Source organism: Ictidomys tridecemlineatus, chromosome 2 (genome assembly GCF_052094955.1).
Source record: "Ictidomys tridecemlineatus isolate mIctTri1 chromosome 2, mIctTri1.hap1, whole genome shotgun sequence".
NCBI lineage: Eukaryota > Metazoa > Chordata > Mammalia > Rodentia > Sciuridae > Ictidomys > Ictidomys tridecemlineatus.
The window spans coordinates 147484266-147509914 of NC_135478.1; the positions used below are offsets into that span (position 1 = coordinate 147484266).

The 25649-nt window shown below is 36.4% G+C and overlaps 1 protein-coding gene and 1 long non-coding RNA gene across 4 annotated transcripts in view; one reads left to right on the forward strand and one right to left on the reverse strand.

Annotated features, from left to right (window-relative positions):
- Tax1bp1 (Tax1 binding protein 1) overlaps positions 1-15709 on the reverse strand; it is a 70842-nt gene extending 55133 nt beyond the window's left edge. For all 3 annotated transcript variants that reach the window (XM_078039923.1, XM_078039924.1, XM_078039922.1), the window contains exons 1-3: positions 15551-15709; positions 8875-9043; positions 1989-2091 (exon numbers count right to left, since the gene is read on the reverse strand). In XM_078039923.1, the coding sequence (XP_077896049.1) occupies positions 1989-2091; positions 8875-9036 (265 nt within the window). In that variant the 5' untranslated portion in view covers positions 9037-9043; positions 15551-15709. The remainder of the gene's footprint in view (positions 1-1988; positions 2092-8874; positions 9044-15550) is intronic.
- A 5797-nt stretch (positions 15710-21506) lies between these two features.
- On the forward strand, positions 21507-25374 carry LOC120891666 (uncharacterized). The gene is made up of 3 exons (XR_005736171.2): positions 21507-21930; positions 22369-22482; positions 22623-25374. It is a non-coding gene; the product is annotated as an uncharacterized LOC120891666 (long non-coding RNA).
- Positions 25375-25649: the final 275 nt, after the last annotated feature.

Here is a 25649-nt window from a genome sequence, read left to right on the forward strand (position 1 = left end):
TCTACATATCAGAAGCAACTGCTGAACTTCTAATAGTTCTAAAACCCAGGCCATACTCCAATCAAGTCCCAATCTTTAAAGGTGTAATTTAAGAATCTGCATGTCTTGAACATGCAATCCCCCAGGTGATTCCAAAGTACAGTTAAGTGTGGAAACCACTGTACCAAAGCTATAAGCATAGGGTCCAAGTTATGCTGCACTTAAAACAGATGCTCTCTCTCTCTCTCAACAACAAAGCATTACAATTTTATTTTTACTAACATCTATCATTAAATTTTAGTGTATTCTTTGATCATTAATACAGGCAAGAAGCCACAAAGAATTATCAGTATCTCTAATTTCTATTACTAATATTAGTTTTACTACTGTAATTAGATTTTTTGACAGAGGTTAATATCACATGATCACTGTTACTAGTATCAGTGCTATCTTACTTTGAATTATGGCAATTATTAAATCTGCCAGAACATCTTGTTAACATAAATTTTAAAGCACACATTAACATATTACAAATTTGGGGGCTAAGGTTTAGGCTAAGCGGTAGGGTGCTCGCCTAGCACGTGTGAGGTGCTGGGTTCAAACCTCAGCACCACAAAAAAATAAAGGTATTGTGTCCAAATACAACTAAAAAAATATATATTTAAAAAAAAATCACAAAATTTGATCCTATAACACTTTAATTACATAAATATACTCAGTTTTCTCAGCAATTCTATGCACTTTATTTCATATACATAAAAATATTATGATAGAGTCCATAAGCTTCACAAGACCAAAAAGAGTCCATGGTATATAAAAGGCTAAGAACTTACTTTAATACAACCCATAGTCAGTACAATTATAAAACAAAATCACTCTGCAAAAATTCTGTGATGGACTTCTAAATAAGAGTATTTTCTCACTTTTAAAATTACAGACAAAACAAATAACAAAATTATTATTTTAATCATTTTAAAGTATACACTTAAGTGTTAAGTACATTCATGGTGTAAAAACCATGCCACTGTCCATCCCAGAACTCTTCATCTTGCAAAACTGAAACTCTGTATCTATTAAGTAATAACTCCATATTCCTGTCTTTCATTATATCCCTATCATTCACTATGCCCTGGTAGTCACCATTTTAGTGTCTTATCTCTTTGAGTCTATCTACTCTAGGTATGATTCCATTTATAATGTATTTGCTTTTTGATGACTAGCTGATTTGATTTAGCATAATGTCCCCTCTCAAATTCATCCAACTTGTGGCATAGGACAGAATTATCTGAATAAGAGTATTAAAAATCTGCATGTGATGCCAAACTAAGAATAAATTATTTATTTATTTATATCCATTTTATAGGAATCTTCACATGTTAGAATCCTATTAACCATCTTGGTGGTTTCCATCTAGATTACTTTCCTCACTCTAATTTGCTACATTCTTTTTTTTTTTAAGCAAGGTCACTTTTAATTAAAATTGCACATATTAATGAGACACCACTGATGTGTGGACATGTGCCTACACTGTGTAATTAGGTTAAATGTATCTATCCCCTCAAATATCCCTTCATAGCAAAAACATTCAACATTGTTTATTCTTGCTTTTGAGAAATATAGTACCTATTCGTCATCTATAGTTTCACTACTTCCAATAACAAAACAGAACTTCTTACTCTCATTTACCTGCAACTTAGTACCCACTAATCAAATTCTTCCCATGTCTCCCACCCCTAATACTAGTAATAGTATTGTTTTCTTGTCAAAAAAATTCAAAAGATATAGAAAGAAATCCACTGTCTTCAATTAAATGATAATAAAAATTTCTAAATGTCTATTAAAATATCATGATATACTTGATATTTACACTATTATGACTTCTGCTAACAAAAACACTATTTTAACTCTGGTACCCAGACATGCCTGAATAGATCATTATAATGGGGTACAATTTTTTAACGGTAATAGGACATTTGGTCTTGTCAAGTTCTACAGTTCTCAGTCCTTACCTTGAAATTTCAGTACACAGTTGACTGTTGATCCTTCTACATAATGTTCAGGCATAGGGGACCATAAAAATGTATAATAATCACGAGCAGTACTCCACCCAACCTAAAAAGGGATAACAAAAAGAAGGAATATAAATAAACAGTTTCATATTATTCAGGTATCTCAAAGGATTTTTTTTCCATATACTAAAGTTAAAACATGCATTTAATATTTATAGATCACAAATATTTTAAAAAGCATGTCTGATTTGTTTTTAATTAGACCAAAGCCCAATGCTATAAAAACGTACACAGATTAAATATCAGAGTATCTACCATGTATTCAAATCAATTTGCTATCTAATTTCTCAAGGGTGATCTATAAATGCACATGATCAAATACAAAAAGTTCTATTTTGCTTTAAATCTGAGGTAACTAAAAAGAGGATTTTTTAAAAACTGAATTCTTTTAGACCTTAAAATTTAAGTTTTTTCTTAGACACCCTCCCATCCAATTGAATCCACTAGCTAACTTCACCAATCTTTCATTTTTGGCAAGTCATGCCTGTAAGGAATTTATAAATTTGTAGGAGGGCTTTTCACATTAAGATGTTTACATATACAAATAAACCAATGTATCATTTAATGCTAAAATATTTCAATTTAAAACACAAATACATATCTCAATCTGTATTGTGCTGGTAAATTATACTGTGTTAAGTACTGTATTTTAGAGATGCTTAGAATAGGTACTTGATATTTATTTCTTCGTAATATTATAAAAATTATACTTTTACCACAGAAGCCAAGTATGCCATTTATTTGTGAGAACATACAAAACTGTTAACTTTGATTATATATATGATTCAAATAATATCAGACAGCAATAACCTATACAATTCAATGAATGTTTGGGGGATTTTGTGGGGTTTTTTGGCTTACTATTATCATCTTCATTATACAAACCAAGAAACAAGTAAATGGCTACTAAAAGACAAGCAGAATTGGAAACTAACATTCAAGCTCTTCACCACCAAAACACTACTCTCTCTGGGCAGAACAGAACATATCTTCATACTTTCTAAAACTCCACCTCCTTCCTTCCAACACTACTGCTATGACTATAATAATTCCTAAAGAAATACAACTGACAAAAAAAAAAAAAAGAAACAAGGAAAAGAGGAAAAGCTCCATTCCTAGCTGTCCCCCATGAGAAGAAAAACAAAGGGGAAATGAGATCTTTCACCAGATGAGGAAAAGATGTAAAAAGGAAATGACATCAACAAAGTAGCGTCAACAAGATAGCAGAATTGGTGGCCAAGACCTTGTTCTCCCACAGAGATATTAACTTAACAACAATATACAGTCCTTTGTGAGAACTCCAAAAACCAGCTGTAGTACACAGGCAAGCTCAAAGTCAAGAACAGCTGCACTGTAAAGTGAAAGAAGAGCAACTTCATAACAACCACAATATCCCTTCCTGTAAGCTGGCACAATTTAGCAAGATGGGGAGAAGATCCCAGTTTGCAGTTTCTCCCTTGAGAGGGAAAGAACACCACAATATGCACCAAACATTCTGGCTTTTCAGTGGACTGTTCAGGTTTCTGTCTTGCTTAAAATGGCACTGACAGAGAACTAGCATATTTGAGTTGCTTGGCACTGTGGAGAACAAAGGACTGCTCAACAGCTTTTTACAGCACCAGAGAACCTGCAGTATCACAGACAGACACCAGAGGGAGAAAGTACAAACACCTGAATGAGGAATCTGCAAACATCCCAGTCTGAAAAATTAATATGCAAACACCCAGTGAAAACACATCCAAATAAAAGGTTTAAGGGGCCCCCAGAACCTAGACAGGTCATTTGGTGAAGGTCATCCTTGTACAGAGCTAGTCTGGAAAGGCTGAGATAGATGGGTACTTTATCAAATGCACACACACACATACACACAAAAAAAATAAAATAATAAGGCCAAAAGAAAGAAATTAAGTCTTGAGAAAATAACAATAAAGAAACAGAGATTAATAACCTGACAAGGAATTCAAAATAATCATCTTAAAGAAGCTTAGCACATTATCAGAGAACAATATAATTAACTAAACAAAAATAATGAAAACATATGAATGAGCATAAAGAAAGAAAAACTAAAAAGAATCAAATAAATTGTGGAGTTAAAAAAGTCCAAAAAAAGACTTCAACAGCTGACTTAAACACAATTAGGAATCAGCAAACTAAGAGGTCATTTGAAATTACTGAATCAAGAAACAACAACAAAAAAAAGGGGGGAGGAGTAATACCTAAGGGACTTATGAGAAACCATCAAGTAGATAATATAGTCATTATCAAAGTTTCACAAAGAAAACCAGGGGTGTGGAAAAACTTATTAGTAAAAATGATAGCTGAAAACTTCCTGAACATGAAAAAAAGAGATGAGTACAGTGGCACATGACTCTCATCCCAGCTACTCCAGAGACTGAGATGGAGAATTGAAAGACCAAGGCCAGTCTGGGCAACTTTGGGAGACCTTGTCTCAAAATAAAACGGGCCAGAAACAGCTCAGTGGTGAGCAGCCCCTGAGTTCAATTCCCAGTACACACATCAAAAATAAAGCAAAAAAACAAATCTGAAAAAGGAAATGAACAACCAAATTCAAGAAGCTCAAAGTATCCCAACTACGAAAAACCCAAAGAAGTTCACACCAAGATACATTATCATCAAACTGTCAGTAAAATAAAATCTTGATATGAGCAAAGTGACACATCACAAAGGAAGCTTTTATGAGATTGTAGGGAGATTTCTCAGCAGAAACATTACAGTCCAAAAGGCAATCCTGTAATACTGTAATGGTGGTGTAATATTTCAATCACTCTTAATTCTAGTGTAAAACTTTTCAAAAAAAAGCATATAAAATAAGTATAAATGTAAAAACTATGATTAAGGATGGAAAATAAAAAGATAATTTTAAAAAACAAAGTGGAAGAGAGATATAGTGTACAGTTTTTGCATGCAATTAAACACATTATCAGTTTAAAATAAATTGTTGCAAATATAAGATGTAATCCCTATGGAGAGTACATAAACCAGAGAAAATACCTATAGGAGGAGAACAAAAGAAAAAGGTAATCATGCTTATTGAAAAAAAAAAAAAGCAACAAAATACAAAAGACAGTAGGAGAGGAAAAACAGTACAAAATAATTAAAAAGAAATGCATAAAACTATTAGCAAAATGGCAATAGAAAGTCCTTCTCTGTCAATAATGACATTAAATGTGAAGGGATTGAACTCCGCACTCAAAAGCAGAGAGCAGCCAAATGAATAAAAACAAGACCCAACTATACTATGTCTATAAGAGATCCACTTTAAACTTAAGGACAAAGGATGAAAGTGAAAAGATATATTTTTAAAAAAAAGTGCTTAAGTGGCAATCAAAACATAATAGGTTAGTTAGTCATACATGTATCAGACAAAATAGACTTTAACTCAATCATTCACAAGAGACTTTAAGAAGGACATTATATTAGTAAAAGGCGAAAGATTTATACGATCTGAAGAGAAACCAGAGTATAAGAAGGACATTATATTAGGATAAAAGGTTCAACTGACCAGAAAGATATAACTATTATAAATATATTCACAAATAACAGCAGACCATCCAAAAATATAAAGCAAACACTGACAGAATTGAAGGAAGACAGAAACAGTAACACAATAATAAGATTTCAATACCTCAGTTTTATCAGTGACCAGATCAACCACTGAACAGACGGTCAATGAAGACACAAAGGATTTCAATACTATAAACTAACTGGACCTAATATATATATACAGAGCGCTGCCCATTAACAGAAGAATACACATTCTTCTCAAGCACAAATGAAACATTCTATAGGACAGACTACATTAGGATACAAGACTTACTACAGGCTGTGGGTGTAGCTCAGTGGTAGAGCCCTCAACTTACAAAACAATAAGGCGTAAACCTGAAACTATAAAACTTTCAGAATAAAAACACAGGAGAAAACCTTTATGACACTGGTTTTGGCAATGCTTCTTAGATATGACATCAAAAGCACAGGCAACAAAAGCAAGAATAAACAAGCAAGACTGTTATAAAACTTAAAAACTCCTGTGAAGAAAAAAAAGAAAAAAAAACACAATCAACAGAGTGAAAAGGCCATATATCTGGTAAGGGGGTAGAATCCAGAATATGTATAAAGCATTTAGTTTGATTTAACCATTCCATGATATATACAAACATAAAATCATGCTGTACAACATAAATATATACAATTTTTATTTATCAATTTAAAAATAATTTCAAAACCAAACTCCTAAACTTAAACCACATAAATGTAATCTTAAATAAAACAAGCAAAGGACTTGAACAGGTGTAAGTCAATGGTACAGTGTGCCTAGCATGCATAAGACCAAAGGTTCAATCTCAAGCACCAGTTAAAAAAAAAAAAAAAAAAAAGAGTAAGAACAAATGAAAAATTGCTCAACATCAACATCAATAATCATCAGGCAAACATAAATCAAAACAATGAGACATCAAATAACATTTGTTTCCTATATTTTCTACTATGAGAGGACATTAGTCTAACAAAATAAGCCAGCCACAAAAAGACAAATACTGCATGATTCCACTTATATGAGATATCTAAAATAACCAAACTCTTAGAAACAGAAAGCAGAATAGTGATTGCCAAGGTTCCAGGGGGGTGCGTTGTTGTTCAAGGAGGGCAGAGTTGTTCAGTTTCAGTTTTGCAAAATTAAAAGTGCTACAGAACTTTTGTGTAACAAGGTGCATACAGTTAACACCACAGTATTGCACAGCTAAAAACAGTTTTATGGTATTATATTTTATATATGTATTTTTTTTAAAGTAAAAAAAAAAAAAAAAAAGTGGCATGTGCCTAAAGTCCCAGCTACTCAGGGCTAAGGCAGAAGATTACTGAGCCAGAAAGCTCAAGATCAGTCTGCTGGGCAGGAAGAAAAGATAAGGGAGATGGGACTTGGGAGTTGGGGGCGAAATACATCAAAAAGATATTTAGTGCTATGTTTGGTCCTTGCTGTGTTTTCCACAACTGAATCACAATAGCTTTATCTATTCCTTAGTAGTAAACTAGAATGTTAACTTACACATTTGCCTTCCTGAACTGTTTTTAAGTACCAGCATTCCATCTAAGAGAACAGACACCAGTACTTTAAGAGATTTCATGTATTCCATGATGGACTGTTTGTACCAAAAACAGGTACTGAGCCCACCAAGAAGTCAAGGCAAGATAAAACCCAATTGTTTATTTTTATCTGAAATAAGAACTTCTTCAAACTCCTTTTGAAAAACAGACCAACAGTTTTTAGGTTACTCAGGGAAGGAAATGTTGGGGAGAATGCATAAAAAATAAATTCAGAAGTCTCTCAATTTGGAAAGAAACAAAGAACAGGAAGGCTCCTTTGGCAAGTTATACCTTGCATCTATGCTCCCACAAGAAAGTATGTTAGAAATACACAAGATGGGCATCTAAAATTATGTAGGAGCCTATTTACAAGAATAAAAAAATCTTAATTAAAAGAGTCAACAGGGCTGGGGTTGTGGCTCAGGGGAAGAGCACTCACCTGGCATGCGTGAGGTGCTGGGTTCGATCCTCAGCACCACATAATAAAATAAAGGTGTCTACCTACAACTAAAAAAATAAAATAAATGTTTAAAAAAAAAAAAGAGTAAACAGCCAGGCACAGTGGTGCACATAGCTCAGGAGCCTGAGACAGGAGGATCAAGAGTTCAAATCAGAGTCAGCAATTCAGTGAGGCCCTAGGCAACTCAGTGAGACCCTATCTCTAAATAAGAATACAATATGGGCGGGGAATGTGGCTCAGTGGTCAAGTACCCCTGAATTCAATCCCTAGTACCAAAAAAAGAGGGTCAATAAATCACAAAGTGTTGAAACCACAGGTTGTTTCTTGTTTTTTCCTGGTCACTTGGTTAGAACTTAATTTTAAAGGCTACAAGGCTGCAGGATATTGAAATGCAAGGAAACTTCCCTTTTATTCCATCAGTAGCAAGAATAAAGAAAAGTACTGCATTTAGAATTGTAACATCAACATAAACATTGAAAAACATAGGGAAGCTGGGTACAAAAAGTAAACAGACTTATCTACTCAGGAGCATCAAAGAATGAAGGATTCAACAATATGAGCAATATTTACCCAATGCAGAACAAAAAAGAGACATTGACCCAGGCACAGTGGCGCACACCTGTAATCCTAGCAGCTTGGGAGGCCAAGGCTGGAGGATCAAAAGTTTAAAGGCATGATCATGTATAACAATTAGAATTTAAAAAAAAAAAAAAAGAGTTTAAAGCCAGTCTCAGGAACTTATCAAGGACCTAAGCAACTAAATGAGACCCTGTCTCTAAATAAAATACAAAAAAGGGCCGGAGAAATCAATCAGTTTAGTGTCCCTAGGTTCAATCCCCGGTCTATCCTCTCCCAATTCCCCCTCCCACAAAAAAGTTTTAGAGCTGTACACAAGTAATCACAAATGACTGGAAAGATAGTAAATGATCTAGAAACTTGAAGGAAAAGTTTTTTTTTGTTTTGTTTTTTCTTTTTTAATTATTGTTGCTTTTCAGGTAGAACTGGAGAAAATGGGGTTTTTAAAAAGGGTCTGAAAATTAAGACACAAACACCTTAAAGAAGATGAACCTCTTGATCACAAAAAAGAAAATCTAATGATGTTTCCAACATGTTTTATATTACTGTGTACTGTTATACTACTTCATGGTGATGGTTATAAAATTGAACTTAATGCAGAAACAAAGTTAGTACAAGCTATTTCCCAATCTGTTTAAAAAACAAATAAGAAGTACCTACATGGAAGACATACTCAGAAAGTTTTCTTACCTTAAATATACCAACCCAATCTTTTGGATGTGGATGGATATATGGAGTTAAGGTATAATGACATTCCAGATGTGCATTTGGAAGATAACTCTTGGCCACATTTTGAAAGATGACATGAGCAAAGTTGGAAGTCTGCAATGGGACTTCTTGAAAGGATGTCATTGTGAATCTGAAATAAGTAATTCACATACATTAAATGATACCAGCTAAGAAATTTATACCTTCAAAAACAACTTTAAATGCAAATTTCATATTATAAATATTAAAACTTCTCCTTAAAATGTGATTAATATAAAAACATAAATTGAAAAATAACTAAGCCAATATGGCTCAGAAAGGTACATGGTGGTTAAAAAAAAAAAAATACAACTGCTTCTATTCCAACCAAAAGAAAATGAACTGGAGGTGTTAGTACACACAATGGCCCCTAGCAACAGACACTAAGAAAGAGAAATAGAGATAATTAAAATTCAGTATTTTATTGGCTACTGGTCAGTTAACTTTTCCTTCCTATATAGAATTCTTGGACTTTACCATCTTCCTCCCTAATCTAGCCCATTCCATCTCTCCCCCCTCTCTAGGTTCTAGGCTCTTATAACTGAACCTAGTGGTAAACCTCTCTGTGTCTGCATTCTTACCCCATGTTTTGATCCCTTGGATCAGCATTTCTCAAACCCAGTTTCACATTAGAATCATCAGGACCCTTTAAGAAGAAAAATAGATGCTGGACATGATGGTGGGCCCCTGTAATCACAGACACTGGGCAAGATGATCACAAGTTCAAGGCAAGCCTTGAAACTTACGGAGACTGTCTCAAAAATTTTTACAAAATTAATAGCCAGGTGTGGTGGCACACACTTATGATCAATCCCACAGACTCAGGATTCTGAGTCAGGAGAATCAAAAGTTCCAGGACAGCCTCGGCAACTTAGCAAGGCCCTCTCTCAAAATAAAAAAATGAAGGTTATGGATGTGGCTCAGTGGTAAACTCTGGGTTCAATTCCCAGTACCAAAAAAAAAAAAAAAACTATAAAATTAAAAGGGCTGGGGTGTAGTTTAAAGGCAAAGCACTGCTTGTCCAATTTTCTATACCACAATAAATAAGAAAATAGTGGTGCATGCCTATAATCCCAGCAAGTCACGAAGCTGAGGCAGGAGGATCTCAAATTTGAGGCCAGCCTCAGCAATTTAGTAAGACCCTGTCTTCAAATAAAAATGACCAGGATGTAGCTCAGTGAAATGTGGACCTGGAGAAAAAAAAAAAAAGTGATGACTTTCTAGGAGTGGGACCTGTGTGCATGTGTTTATATACATAAAATTCCTCCGTCCCCTACAACTCTAAGTAATTTTAACCCTAGATGCAGCCAAGATAGAGAACAGCTACTTAAGACTCTGACCCAATTCAACCATTTTAAGTCTTCACTACCACTCATTTCTATAAATCCCAGACTCAACCAGCCTTCTTGTGTTCTGATAGAAGTTTGTCGAAATCTCTATATGATATAAAAAATCTTAGCTTTCTACTTGAAATAGCTCAGCTTATTTGTTCCTCTCTATCTAAATGAATTTCACCCTTTCATTCTGAGTTCAATGATCCTACCTTGACTTCTAATATTCAGGTACCCTTCCATATATTTACTGATTAAAAATAAATAATAAAAATAAAAGTATAATATTGATAAAATACTGATAAAAATCTATTAGAGACTGAATGAATGCTCACTGACTTGATGAACATCAAGCATTAGATAGCAAATAGAACAGTGATGGTGGGTTATAAAAATTGTAAGAACCAAATGTTTTCCCTATTTTGTGCTCTACTTTTGAGAGAAAGGGAACAATTGGGGATTTACTTTTAAAAGCAATTTATGAGCCAAGCACTGTAGCACATGGCCTATAATCCCAGTGACTCAAGAGACTGAGGCAGAAGGATGCCAAGTTCAAGGTCAACCTGGGCAATTTACCAAAACCCTGTCTCATAACAACAAAAAACAACTTTTTAAAGATAGAGAATAGGGTGGCTGGGAATACAGCTTAGTGGTAGAGAACCCACCTAGCATACAGAACTCCCTGGATTCAATCCCCAGTACTACAAACAAACAAACAAAAAGCAACCTACAGAGTATGTCACAGGCTCAGTATTATTATTTATTCTACCATACACATAGGAAACTATGATTGACCTTATAGCACTTGCTTGTGAGCTATTAAAACAGGAATCCCTGTAATAATGGGGGGAAACAGCCAAGATTTTTATTAATCAAATAAATATAACTTCACAACTCAATGAAATTCATATAAGGCAAGCACAGCCGACTCTTCTGGCTTCCCCTCTGCTTAGTATTACTTTATCAAACAATATATCAGATATCTAATACAAAGACTGTCAATCATGATCCAGGAAGCAACTATGGTAAAACAGACTAGTTGTCTTAGCCTCTCCCCACTTGATGTTTGCAAGGATTCCAAGGTGAAGCATACATTCAGTAACAATCCTTTACTAACACAAGGACTTTACTACCAACAACGGTATTCACAGGACTTAACTGTGAATACGCTCTGCCTGGAAACCTAAAGTCTTCAAGAAAATGAAAGTTAACTTTAAAAACATTGGGGAACTCTGCCTATAATAAGTAACTGAAGAGCACTATTATTTTATTTGGGTTGTCTGAACTAATCTGAGCTCCCCCAGAAGGTCATGATACTAATGACCTGAACCACTAATAATCTCTTTACAAATCAGTGGCTTCACAAAAAAGAAAAAAAAATCCATGTTTCCAACCAGTTATAAAAAAGATACTACTGGTTATAAGACACCAACAAGAGGAAACTATAGCTAAATCAATTGAACCAATATCCATTAGATAACAACCACAATTGAGTTAAGCGAATCTGTAATATTTTTCCATTGAGAAAGTAAGTACTTAGGTCTATCTGAGGAAGATATTCACTAAGGAGGAAATGAACTAGCTCACCATAAACTTTCATTGTTTTTAATTAAAAGCTATTTAAGAATGAAACTCTTCCTTAAAATTTAACTATCCTAAACTAAGCCAACACAGCTGTACCTATTCATAAATTAAGGCAGGTGTTTAAACTTTTGTTTAACCTCATTTTTTAAAATCCATAATCCAACCTTACACTTTTACTTCATTGTTTTTTAGGTATAAAATAGCAAGTGGGTATAGACATCTGTATTTAAATATGTAAATGTAAACAGATCCAAAGAACTCAAAAAAATATACACCATATAGTCTGTACTCATGAGGGATGTGTGAAAGAGAACTTTAACTTTTAAATTTATTGTTTGCATTCTACAAATATACATAAGTGAACTTTATTGTTCTGAATGACCAAATTAACATAAAATCTCATTTTTAAATCCTTCCCCAAAACTCAATAGAAAACACATTACACTTTAAATATATTCGTGATGCTTATGTCTGAAGAGTAAGAAAATTTGTGATCACCCTATTAATAGCCTTCAATCTAGGGCTGGGGCAATAGCTCTGTATCAGAGCACCTGCCTAGCATGTATGAGGCACTGAGTTCGATCCTTAGCACCACATAAAAATAAACAAAGGCAGGGCTGGGGTTGTGGTTCAGCGGTAGAGTGCTCCTACTGCACCTGCGAGAACTTGGGTTAGATCCTCAGCACCACATAAAAAAATAAATTAATTAAATAGAGGTATTATGTCCAACTACAACTAAACGGGAAAAAAATAAATAAAGGCATTCTGTCCATCTACAACCACAAAAAAATTTATTTTTTAAAGTCTTCAATCTCTCTCCAACACTCTAAAATTCAAATGCTATTATAATTATAGAAATATATTATAAGTCATTCCATTATCCTTGTTATTCATTTTTATTTTTATTAAATTATAATATAGGTTATTTTTTAAAAGTGAACATGGATGAATACAACCTGAAAATTACATCACAAATCAACTCATTTTAAATTAGTAAAATAAAATTTGTAATTCCCATACAGTTCCTCTGGTTCACTCCTTCCACAGATAAGAAATAGAGTGAAGTGATGAAAAAGCTTAGAGAAGTGCTGGAATTCACTGAGAATACCAAAGCCATGCATGCACATGGCCCAGTGGAGAAGCAATATGCAAAGTCACTGCATCACCTTGTGGTAATGCCTGGGAAGTGTAGCTTTGGGGGGGGGGGGAGGTTTTGAAAAGAGGAAATACAGTATTTACACACAAAAGTGGAAACATGACACTTCATAATATCAAATTCTGCTTCCTATACTCTAAAATACATCTCCAGAAACAATACAGTAAAACAGCATATCAAGAATAAGTAAAAATTTTCCAGTCAATAATTAAAAGACCAGATACACCTGGGAAGCAAAGTCTCTTATCAGTTAAAGATACTCAACTAATTATAGAAGAAATGTCTTGATTTCTGGAATTTGTTTTAAAAACTCGGGGGGGGGGGATGTGATGAAGAACATAACAGAACAAGATTGAAAAAAATCTGTCCCATTTTACTGTTCATTCTTTTTGTACATGTCTGAGATTTTCCACAATAAAATTAGTAAAACCAAAGCAAATAGAGAAGCAGACTAGCTGAAAATGTAGCTCAGTGGTAGAGCACTTGCCCAGCATTTGAAAAGTCCTAGGTTCAATCCCTAGTACTGAAGAAAAAAGAAAAGAGGGTAAGCAACAGACCAGTAGTAAAAACTCCATGTGCACTTAATGCAGTAGAAATACTACGCACTTTTTTATATGAACACTTAGAAGTATCATAACTCAAGTAGTGTTAGGCAGAGTTAGCAAAAGTTTTCAAAATCTTCATTTTAAAAAAAATGTGAACCTTTAGAAATTACTTCCAAACTTCAGTGCTGGAGGACACAAAAACATCTAAATGGTTAAAATATCTAGCATTCAAAGTTTCCAATTACTCTTAATTAAGCTCAAACACTGAGCTGTATTACAGACCTCTACTCCAGAAAATACTGTTTTCTGGAAGGCTAAAGCAAAGCCCCCAGTGTATTAATTTGGGCACTTGCAAACATTCCAATCTCCATAATCCTTTACAACTGAGTGCTTAGATTGCCCACGTCACCCACACTACTTATTTACCTATTTTTCTAAGTTGATTTCTAAAATGTTATGGCCTTGCCCCCTAAATATTAGGGGAAAGAAAACTTTTAAAGGTTTACTTTTAAAACTTTTTCTTCTAAAGGTTTATTTAGGACAAAATAAGCTTTAAAAAGCCAGAATGCATAAGGTCCAAATTTTACCGAGTGATACACATGGCTGCAATCCTAACTGGAAAGAGAGGCCTGCAGTTTAAGAATGTGGTGACTAGAAAACAAATAGTACAATAAGTCGTTCTTGAAGCTAAACAGATTGCAAAAAAATCATAATAATTATCTAGCTTCATAAATCATTCCAAGTTTAATCAAATAATCCTTCAAGAAATTAAGTTTACCTTTAAGAAGAGAAGAACAAAGGGAAGAGTTTGGCCTTAGTTCCTCTTCTATACCTGAAGGGCACTTTGAGGACAATCAGCCCACTTTAGATTAATGTTATTCAAATGATATTTTTAAATGCCTTTGGAATTGAGCACCAAAATTATATTTAGTAATTGCTCATGCACAATAAATTTTGCCAGAACTGAAAGATTAAGATGTGCCCATCTAAATCTAACATTAAGATGTATAATTCATAACCACCCTATAAAACCTAAAATCTAATATACGAACAAAGTCAAATGTCACAGCGTTTCCGAACAAAACTGTTATCAATAACGTATAACATATTTCTTTATTGCGAAATAGAGAAATAAACACCAGGTAAATTAACAGATTTCCCGAGCAAGGAGTGCCAGTCAAGACTTGTCCACCACCTGAAGACCTGCAGGGTGTCTGGTGGGGGGTGAAGGCAAGGGAGGGAGAGTTATGATACACCGAAAAGTTGACTAAGAAAAAAAAAAAAAGTGACTGTCTTCAGAAGACTTCTTAAAAACCTCTTCTAGCACCGAGAAGAGGGGGCCCTTTACAAACAGATTAAGAGCTAAACTAATCCGGAGCCCAGGTGAAGTAGGAAACCAGGCCAAAACAGCTAACCACCCCCCGCGGGCCTCAAATGTAGGCGGCGCAAAGAGTCTCCGCCTCCTTCTCCACTGGCGACTCAAACCAAAACAGTTGGGTTTTCCTCTGCAGAGGCAAACTCAAGCGTCCCTGCCGGGCCCGCCTACTTGTTTTCCCTGTCTAACCCACACACCACCCTCAAAACAGCCACCCTAGAGTTGAGTCTTGGACACAACAGTCTCCCGCTCCCCGAGGGTCACCCGCGTCGCTAGCCCGCAGCCAAATTGCCCGGTCGCACACAGCAACCCAGAACCGCAAAGGCCTAGCCCACCGATTCCCGACTTCGTGAGGCTGCCCCAGTCGCCTTTCCAACTGCAAGGCTGCCCCGAGTCGCCCACGCACCCGTCACAACCACCTTCCGGGTGGGAAGAACAGTCCTTGGGAAGGAAAACATCGTTACATGGTAGTTTAGTCACCACGGAGACCATTTCCAAGATCCGTCAGGCCCCTAGATTCTAGGGACTTTGGCGGGGAGGTGGGGGCGGAATGTAACTAGAGCCCCAAGAAGACTCCAGAGGGGGGTCCGCCCCGCACGACCCGGAGCGATCGGGAAAGACACCTTACCCAGGGAAGGGTTCCCAGGCGGAGGGGGAAATGTTAGACTGGTTTCCAATCCGGAGCCGCCATCAGCCGCCTAACCTCTTCCGCCACCACCACCTCCTCCTTCCACCCACCGGCTACAGTTTCCCTCAGAGCCGAAAGCCGGCGCCACGTCACTTCCGCCCACGGGGCAGCCCCTTCCGCCGCCGGCGCCGCCCAGGCTTGGCCCGCCCAGCCCGCCGCAACGCCCCCCACCTCCTGTTCCCTGCGCCCAGCCTTCTTGGCGTGGTATCGCTGGACCTTCAGCGGTCCCTTCGGTACCTTTTGTCCCTTGCGGCTGCTACTCTCCTCCCTTTGGCCTTGGCCTTTCTGTCAGTGACCTATTCGCAACAAAACAGGATCGTTTTGAAACTTAAAGTAACTTACTAGCGAGGTGGAAAGGGTCGCCCATAGGCTTGTAGGACACTACCTTGTCACTGCCTGCATCATACAAACCTAAGTCACCTGTTTTATAGATAAGGAAATAGCCAGAGAACACCAATGCTTTCTCCCAGCTTCTGGCTGTCTTGTGGTTTTTTGAACCACGATGTGTTTCTTTATTGGAAGCTAAGCTTTTATATTCTCATACTCTGATTCTATTCCCCGTCACTCCGCCAGTGGCTTCTTTCCACCACATTTCTGTGAAATGTTAACTGCTGTGTATATATATATGTATATATATATATATATATATATATATATATATATATATATATATATATACACACACACACATTATCTTGTGTGCGTGAATTTTGTCCTGTGTTTCTGTTTAATTATAATTTCTAAAATCACTTTTGACTGTTATGTATCCTACCTTCCTGTTTCAGGCTTTCAGTTTGAGTCCTAACTACACGTAAACAAGTATTTTCTATTAGAATTTTTCATATTCCTATGTTGCCATAAAAAATGCTGATAAAATTTGCAATATCATCAGTGAAAAAAAATAATAAATTAGTTCACATTAAATCTTGAAACACCTAATAAATAACATAAAAAAAATCCTCTTCCGAGTACTTGCATCTTTGCTTCCAAATATTTGAGATGACATTAGTTTCCATAGCACAGGTCTTTAGTATTCCCGATTGTTTCTTATGTTCAGTTAATGAAATCAGCAAAAATTGTTTAATACAAACTGAAATGATTAATGTATTTTGTGTAGGTATTTTTATATTTTTTATTCTTAATTTCCAGAATTTTTAGAACTTATTTTACCCAGGAAGCTCTTTGTTTTAGAATTTTAACTTGCTCTACTCCTTTTAATAATGGTCTCTTGAGTTTTTATACCATATTTCTCTCAGAAAGATAAAATATATCCTCGTGTTATTTAACTGAATTTAAAAAAAATAGTCTGTTGTATGTATGGCAGTGAGATGAGGATCCACAATTCCCTATACAAAATCTTTCTGCCAGATGAATTTCAGAACTCAGAATTTTTCAGACTTTAGAGAATTATGTTACATGATATCCTACAGGGCCTAGGAGAAGAACCCATAATCAAGGTAACATGGGGATGGTGGAATTATAAATATCACACTAAGTAGGATTAATGAAGCATGTAGTCTCATTTCAGAGCAGGTTTTTCAGATCAGGTTTTGCCAGTTTGCCACCTTGACTCTAGGTAAAGTCAAGTTTTAATGGCAAACAGGTCAGGACAGGTTTTGTCACCAATGTTAAGAAAACATTTGATTTTCTGTGTTTTAGGGGAAGTTCAGAATGGTAAATAAGGGAACACAGAGCTGTTCAAAGAATTATTGGGAAATCAATCACTGAGCAACTCAACAATTTTTCTGGAACAATTATACTTTCAGGCAGTTGTCCTAACTTACCACATATACGTCTTCTATGTTTTGATTAGGAAAATATGTTGATTTGATCATAAAACATGCTGTTCCTTTATTTGAAGACTTATGTAAGGGGAATAAGAAATGAATCCTTGAAAACTGAAATAACAAGTATAAAATGAATAGTAAGATTATTCAGAGATGGGAGAAGTCAGAAGAGACCTGCTTACCAGTACACTTTCCATTTAACTTCAATCTTAGGAGTAGGCCTAAATTGTTAAGTTAGGTAAAAGAAGTCAGCAGAAGACTTCTCCATCAAAATGTAGGAACTCAGGCAAAGGAATCAGGTAGGGAGAAGACTTACATAAAATAATAATTCCAGTTTATGGAATACACTGTGCTTTCCAGGCACTATACTGCCACTTCCCACAGTAGACCTGTAAGTTAAAATCCTCATTTTGTAGAGGAATATAGGCTCAGAAGTTAAGTAACTTGCAGTTAATCACAAAAGAGAAAGAGGGAGAGAGAACACAACTTGAACTTGAGTCCGACTCCAAAGTTCATGTATTTCCCATCATGCCATGTATCTTCTTGGTTAAGTGTTTTTTGTTCATATCATATGTGGTCTGAGAAAAACAGAATAAAGCATGGATTCTTCCCTAAAGTTGCTTAAAATCTGGTTAAGATATTTATTACAATATTGTATAGTTGTTAAGTTGTAGGAAGTACACTCTTAAAAACATTATTTCTACTTTATTATTACTACTGAATAATTTTGTGCTGAGGGCCATTGCCAAGTAGGAATGACACATCGATATTTCCTTGCCAGCGTACCCCATGTTAAATGGACTTGCCTTGGACATTGCATGTGTCTTTGAGAAAGGTGACCCTGCTCAAGGACCAGGGTGGATCCAGGATTAGGGTGTATCCTGCAGGTTTTAGGAAGTATCCGGGTTTAAGACAATTTGGGTTTAGGGCGTTCCTGGTTTAAGATAATCCAGGTTTAGGGAAGTTGCAGGTTGAAGGTTATTCCTCCTGGGAGTAGGGCATGCCTGCTGCCTGAGTTCCCGCTGTGTTCTCCTGAGATTAAAAGGGGATTTGGAAAAAAGCCTCCTGCAGTAGGTGAATTGGCAGCAGATTTTGGATTTCCCCAGAACGTGTTTGTAGAGGCCGGTGTGAGTTCGGGAATAAAGAATTGCTGTTTGAATCTACAAGGTGTGTGGTGGCTCGTGATTCTGTGCCAAGCCGAGACATTGACAATTTTGAAATTAGCAAGATTTTGTGAGAGACTGCTCTCTAAGATATGAAATATTAACAGGAGTTGAAGAGGTAGAGAAACTCTTGCTTGGGCAAAATTATATAATTTTTAAGGAGCATAAATCGGACAATTAGGCGGCATACATGGATTGAAAATTAACAAATGAATTCAAATAGGCATGTTTTATTAAAAACATCATCACTGGTTTGAAAAAGCCAAGCAAATGAGTTGTTATCTTTTGAAACAGTGTATTTTCTTGGAGGTGTCATGTATAAAAGATCACATTTGCTATAAATGATTTTCATTAAAAAATACATCTGAAAATCTTTTTTTATTGTTAAGGGGGTTTTAAAGATGGAATTTAAATAATCATAGACTTTGAACAGGCAGAGAAAAAAATATAAACCCTCTAAAACAGGGTTATTTTCTATTTAACCTTGCTGTTAGATGTTATCAATGTACTGCTTGCTCCTTGTTGCTTCCCAAACATTACCTACCCAGATGCTTGTTAAAACACTGCCCCTTTGGGGCTGGGGTTGTGGCTTAGTGGTAGAGCACTTGCCTAGTATGTGCAAGGCCCTGGGTTCAATCCCCAGCACCAAGTAAAAATAGATAAAATAAAGGTATTGTGTCAAACTACAAGTAAAAAATAAATTAAAAAAAAAAGGTTCATGCTATTCAGTCTCCACCTTCTCTCCCTGTAGCTGTCCTTGACTGATCTCCAAGTCGCTCTTCCTCATTTACTGAATAATATCATCTAATGCATCCCTATCACAAGACCTTCAATTTCTACTTGGATAAAATTTAAAAAACAACATTCTAGCCTTTTAATTTCTTGAATCCCTCATCTCCAATTTATTCACATTATTTCCGTGATCACCCTTTGGGCTTTATCATCACCTTTAAAATCAAGCATCCTACTCTTTGGCCACAACCTCCTTTTCTTCTAACTTGTTTATTCAAAGATGTCCACTAAAACTATGTTTCAGCCTCATCAGGATCTCTAATCCAATAAGCTTTCTTTTTTTAATACCTCCCTCTCCAATTTAGAGTTCATGGACTATCATTTCATTACCCTACCCTATCCTATACCTATCCTGAACCGTTACATTTCACTTCCAATACCCTAAATTCTGTTGACTTCCTAACTTGCACATTAAGTGTAATTTTCTCTAACAAACATGTTACAGACTGTGTTCGTCATATGCTTTACCACTAAAGATTATGTCTGGAATGCTTAGCAATAATTTTGAAGTTAAAATTGAGTGTCTGGGAAAGTTTCTTGCATTATCAAAGAAACTATAAGTTATGATACTAAGAAACAACCTGCAGGGGTTTATACTTGAGTAAGAACTTTGCCCCAACTAATTCCTAAGAGAGTTCTTTGTTCTTGTGAAACTTAAAGGTCACTGGGATTTTCTCTAACCTCTTTTCTTTATCTTAATGAGAAGAGTAATAGCACTTTGCTTTGTGTGCATGTATGTGCCTGGGAGTGCGCAGAGGGGGGTTACTGGGGATTGAACCCTGGGGCTCATACATGCTAGGCAAGTGGGGATATACCGAGTTATATCCCTAGCTCCCTTTTATTTTTTATTTTGATACAGGGTCTCACCAAATTGCTCCGGATGGCCTCAAACTTGAGATCCTCCTTGGCCTCCAGAGTAGCTGGTATTAGAGGCATGTGTTCCCTCTCCCTATAGTTCTTTGCTATTTTGAGATACTTAAATTCAACAAGTTTCTTCCCTTTCAGTGTTCCTTTTTAAATAACTTCCTTTTATGAGTCACTTGTATATCAATGGTAATTAAAGTTATTAAGAAAATGTTATTAAGATAATCTTAAAGTATATTTGAACAAAGGCTATATCAAAGAGTTAAGTTGAAATGTGTTTTATTTCCGCAGATGCCAACACCTCCCACCTTCTCAGGAACATACATGATCTCTTTTTTATATTCAAGCTCTGCATTGCCACTGGATCTTCCCCATTGTTTTCTAAACATGCTCAAGTCTCTTTTTTCATTTAAACATTTTAAAACTTCCCCTGCTATGAATTTCCCTCCAGCTGCTACTGTCTTTTGTCTTCACCTTCACAATCAAACTTCTCACATCTAGAAAGAATTGTCTGTACTGCACTTCATTATTTCCCACTCATTTCTCCCCACTTCATTCTGGATGCTGCCTCCTCTTACCAAAACAACTTTCATTAATGTCATAAAAGTACAAAATGTGCTCCAAAGAGATAAATCCATCTTAATATTTATGCACTTCCTGTTTAAAAAAAAATCAAGAATTGATCCCAGGTGCAATTAACCACTGAGCCACATCCCCAGCCCCTTTTTTTGTATTGTATTTAGAGACAGGGTCTCACTGAGTTAGTTGCTTATGGCCTCGCTAAGTTGCTGAGACTGGCTTTGGACTCCCAGTCCTCCTGCCTCAGCCTCCCGAGCCACTGGGATTACAGGTGTGCACCACCACACACAGCTCATACACTTCCTTTGGTGCTCACCTGCAGTCTGACCTGATTTTCCTAGAACTTGAGAGATCCATAGAAAAGAATGTGAATTTTATCCATAATTGGAAAATTCAAATATTCACCAGATTGATAAGCAGGGTACTACAGAAAACATTAAAATATTCCTGGGGTACCTAATATTTGGAGGAGGAGAGGGAACTTGAGGATGCTTGTCATGCCCGTTATCAATGTTGTGCACAGAGTTCTAACTCTACCCTTGTTGCCTTCTCTGTGAAATGCAGTTTGGTCCTTTAAATGTTTTTCCTTTGCTAGCTGGTACAATGTTGAGCTTCATTAGTCAAAAGTACAGAAGGGACCCTGCAAGAGGAAAGAATTTGCTTCCTGGTTCCTGTGTACTCCCTCATCAGACTCCTGCAATACATATTGCTTCTCCAGTGTTCAGCTATTACACCCACTCAGCTTTCCCAGTGTCCTGCTCCTGCACTGTAGGGGACTTCTTCAGTTGCCAATCCTGGTTTTGCACAGCATCTAACGCACCCAGCACCCAACAGCTCACTCAAACCAGCCCCACTCCCACAGATCCTTGATTCTCCCTGAGCAGCGTTGTGTTGGCATGCCTCCAGTGCAAAGCAGCTCCAAGAACAACTTTCCCCAGAATCTCAGAGTGCGTATTTCCAGCAAGTTCCAGAAGGTCTGTTTCCAGCAAGATACAGAAGACAAATTTCCAGCAAGTTCTAGAGAGTGGATTTCTGTCAAGTCCACCAACTGAGTGACACAAGGACTTTGCCTTGAGATTTCATTCAGTGACCCCCAACCATGCCCTCTCCAAGGCTTGGATTTCAGCTCTGGGAGGTACTCTTGTTTGTGAACTGTATCTCAGCTCTGGAAGTAGTGTTTGCTCCTTATATTTCCTATTCTTATATTCTTTAAGGTTCCCTTTATTCCTACTAGCCTCAGCCAGATACAGGAAAAAAAAAAAAAAAAAAAAAAGCTTTTGCTTTTTCAAATCACTGTGTGGTTTCTCTCTACTGATTGGACCCAGACTGATACAACCCTTCCTTTAGCTTCATAGGTAGAACCTGTCTTATTTTTCTTTCTTCCCCTTAAGCTTAATGAGTTAATTTATTTCTGACCAGCTAGAGTTATTGCCATGTAGCCTTTTGATGTACTACAATTTTGTACTGCTATTTGATGTTAATTATGATGTATAGGAGCTAGAATTTCTTCCGTAACATATAGTTTAGGTTGTAGAATTCAATGAACAATGATTTATTGCCATTTATCATTCAGTTTAATAGATGAAAGAAATGCCTTTATTCCCAGAAGAGACTATGACTGTGCTGATTTTGTAACAAGGACAAAAGGAAAAATGAAATGATTACTAAGACTGAGCATCTTTACAAGGTGATTTATATTTTTAGTTAATTATGAAAATTGACTTTTGAGATTATTTAGTGTGATATAGCAAGTTCTAAGACAATCTATGGGTAGGCCAAATCTCATTTTCTGAATTTTTCCTGTCTACACCTTTCCCTCCCTTTCAGGTACTTTTCCCAGACTCAACAGTCCATATCCCGCAGCACCACGCACTCTTATCCAAGAAAAAGAAAAGAAACTGATTCTCAACAGTAACCTCTGTGACCACGAGGGACTTGATGCAAGTATGATGGGCTCAAAATAAGACTGACTGACATAAAGCAGAAAATCTGTCATGCCAAGCTTCCACCATCATCGGAGAGGATCTACCTGGGCTTTTAAAGCTCAAATTCTGTCATGGAGGAGAAACTTCTCTCACTCCATATCATGATCTAGCTCCTAGTTTTCTTCTTCTTTTCCCAACTAGACTTCTTGAAAGAACAATCTATGTGACATCATAATATAATTGATATACTATCCTATTTTTTCATTGTATCTTTTCCCTAAAGTTGGCCATTTTGCCAACTCTCCCAACCTTTGTCCCTATAAACCAATTGGCTTGTTACCTTGGAGAAGGGACAAAGTAGGAAAATCTTTATGGTTTTAGGTTCCAAAAGTTCAAAGTCTGATATGGAGAGATTTAGGCTATAGGAAAAATAATGGCTTTAGGAGAAGCTAGGGGCAAGGGATATATAGATGGAGGGAGAGCAGGCAGCATCCTTCTTCTCCCCCAGCTCTAGAACCAGATTTGTCTGGGTCAGTACCACACACAGCCTTTCTAACCTTCCTGGCCTCCAAACATCTCTATTCTTTTCTTAGTAATGAATAATATTCCAAAATTCTGGGGGAAAAAAACTAGAATTGGGATTCTCAAAATGGAAATAGAATTGGTGGGATGTATTAAAATCTGTATTTCTTTACAGACTTGAGTTGTAGGCTAAAATTTGTACTTCTCCATGTTCATTTATCCTTGCCTCCCCAGTTTTTTACTGACCATTCATCCTTTACCCCAGGCAATTTGCTCAACCCCCACCAGTCCACTAAGAATTCCCATAATGAAGTCATCAATAACCCTCTATTTCCCAACCCAATCTTCAATCCTCAGAACTTATCCCACAAACTTTTCAATTAGAGGTTGAAAGTACTGATACACTCTTTCTTTCCTTTTTTTCCCCCTTGGCAGTATGGAGATTGAACACAGGGTCTTGCGCATGCTAGGCAAGTGAACTACCACTGGGCTACATCTTCAAGTCTTTTAAATTTTATTTTGAGACAGGGTGTCCCTAAATTGCCCAAGCTGGCCTTGAACTTGGGAGCCTCCTGTCTCTGCCTCCTGAATAGCAAAGACTACAGGCATGCACCACCACCATGACTACTCTGTCCTTCTTGAAATTTTTTCCTATCCCACCTCTGTGAAACAATCACAAACTACTCTCTATTTTATTTCTCTGAATAATCCTTAATTCCATTTAGTATTCTAACTTTGTAGTTACATTATTAAGTCTGATCTTCCTCAAAGCCTAGGCTTTATTTCTTTAGCTTTAAAATTTTAAACTATTATTATTGTTATATATTTTCAACTGCCAAATATATTAATACTTTTGTTACAGCTTCCCTAATCCAAAATTCTAAAATCTGAAGCACTCCAAAATCAGAAACTTTTTGAGTGCCAATGTGACATCACAAGTGGAAAATTCCATCTCTGATCTCATGTGTTGAGTCTCAGCCAAAAAGTAGGTACGCTAAAAATATTTATAAAATTACCTTCAGGCTTGTATATGAAACATAAATGAATGTTGTGCTTAGCCATGGATCCCCTCTCCAAGATATCTCACTGATATGCAAATATTCCAAAATCCAAAAATTCCTAAATCTGAAACACTTCTAGTCCCAAGCACTTTGGATGAAGGATTATCAACTTATAATACCTACCAGAGCTATATATCCAGCAGGGCCTTTTTTTCCTGACATAAGTATCATATAAGTTTTACTACTTAGATGTCACATGCATATCTTAAACCCATCATTTTTTTAAAAAAAGAATTTCCCATTCTTTTCACCTCTTATCTCATATTTTATCTGTATTCACCTTCCAGACCAAGCAAGGTCCTGGCAGGAAAGAGATGACACACAAACAAGAAATCACTGATAAAATTTCAATGAGGGAACTGTTCAAGAGATCCAATAAGGGTTCTCTTATTGGAAGGTTTAAGCAGTCAAGGGGATGAATTTATGACCTGAATAGGACAAAAACTGTGATCATAGTCATGACCGAACTCTGGCCTTTTTCCCTGATGTCTTGCTCATAGCACCCATTGGCCAAACCCACCTTGAAGCCAGAGATCAAAGGAGCTCAAGGATTTGATCCATAGAAATCAGCTTCCTGGGGCATAAAGCAGTAAGATAAAGGGCGGAGAGTGGCTCTGAGTGCAACAAATGGAGAATGATCAGCGAAAGGCCCCAGTAAATGTAGCACCAAGGACCCAGTCTCTCTAGTCAAGTACCTGGAGTTTTTTTCTTAACTCTTCTCTCTTCCACTGTATCTGATCAGTCACCAAATCTATACATACTACTTTCTGAAGTTTTTCACAGTCACCCCCTCTTTGCCACTCCATCAATTACCAGTGGGGTTCTTTCCTCATCTTGATAAATAAACGTATTTCTTATCTCATCTCTCAGCTTCTCATTTCAAACCATTCCTTTGTGTTACTACTGGAGACCCCTCTAAAAGGCTAAGCACTAGACCTGTAATGAAGGATCATCCTGTTTCTGTATTTTTTTCATTTTAAAATTAATTGCAAAAGTCATTTACCATATTTCCAAGGAAATCCAAGCTGACCTGTACTGAACTGTGCTAAATAAAATGTGAACTCTTCTAAAGAGATAGTCATTGTTAATAATTTCATTATATTTTTCCAGCTGGACTTTTTTTTCAACTTTTTATTTTATTTTATTTTTAAAATATTTATTCTTAAGTTTTATGTGGACACAATATCTTTATTTTACATTTATGTGGTGCTGAGGATTGAACCCAGTGCCTCATGCATGCTAGGTAAGCGCTCTATCACTGAGCCACAACCCCAGCCTCTCAACTTTTCATTTTAAAGTAATTACAGACTTACAGAAAGTTGCAGACAATTTGTATTGAGTTCCCC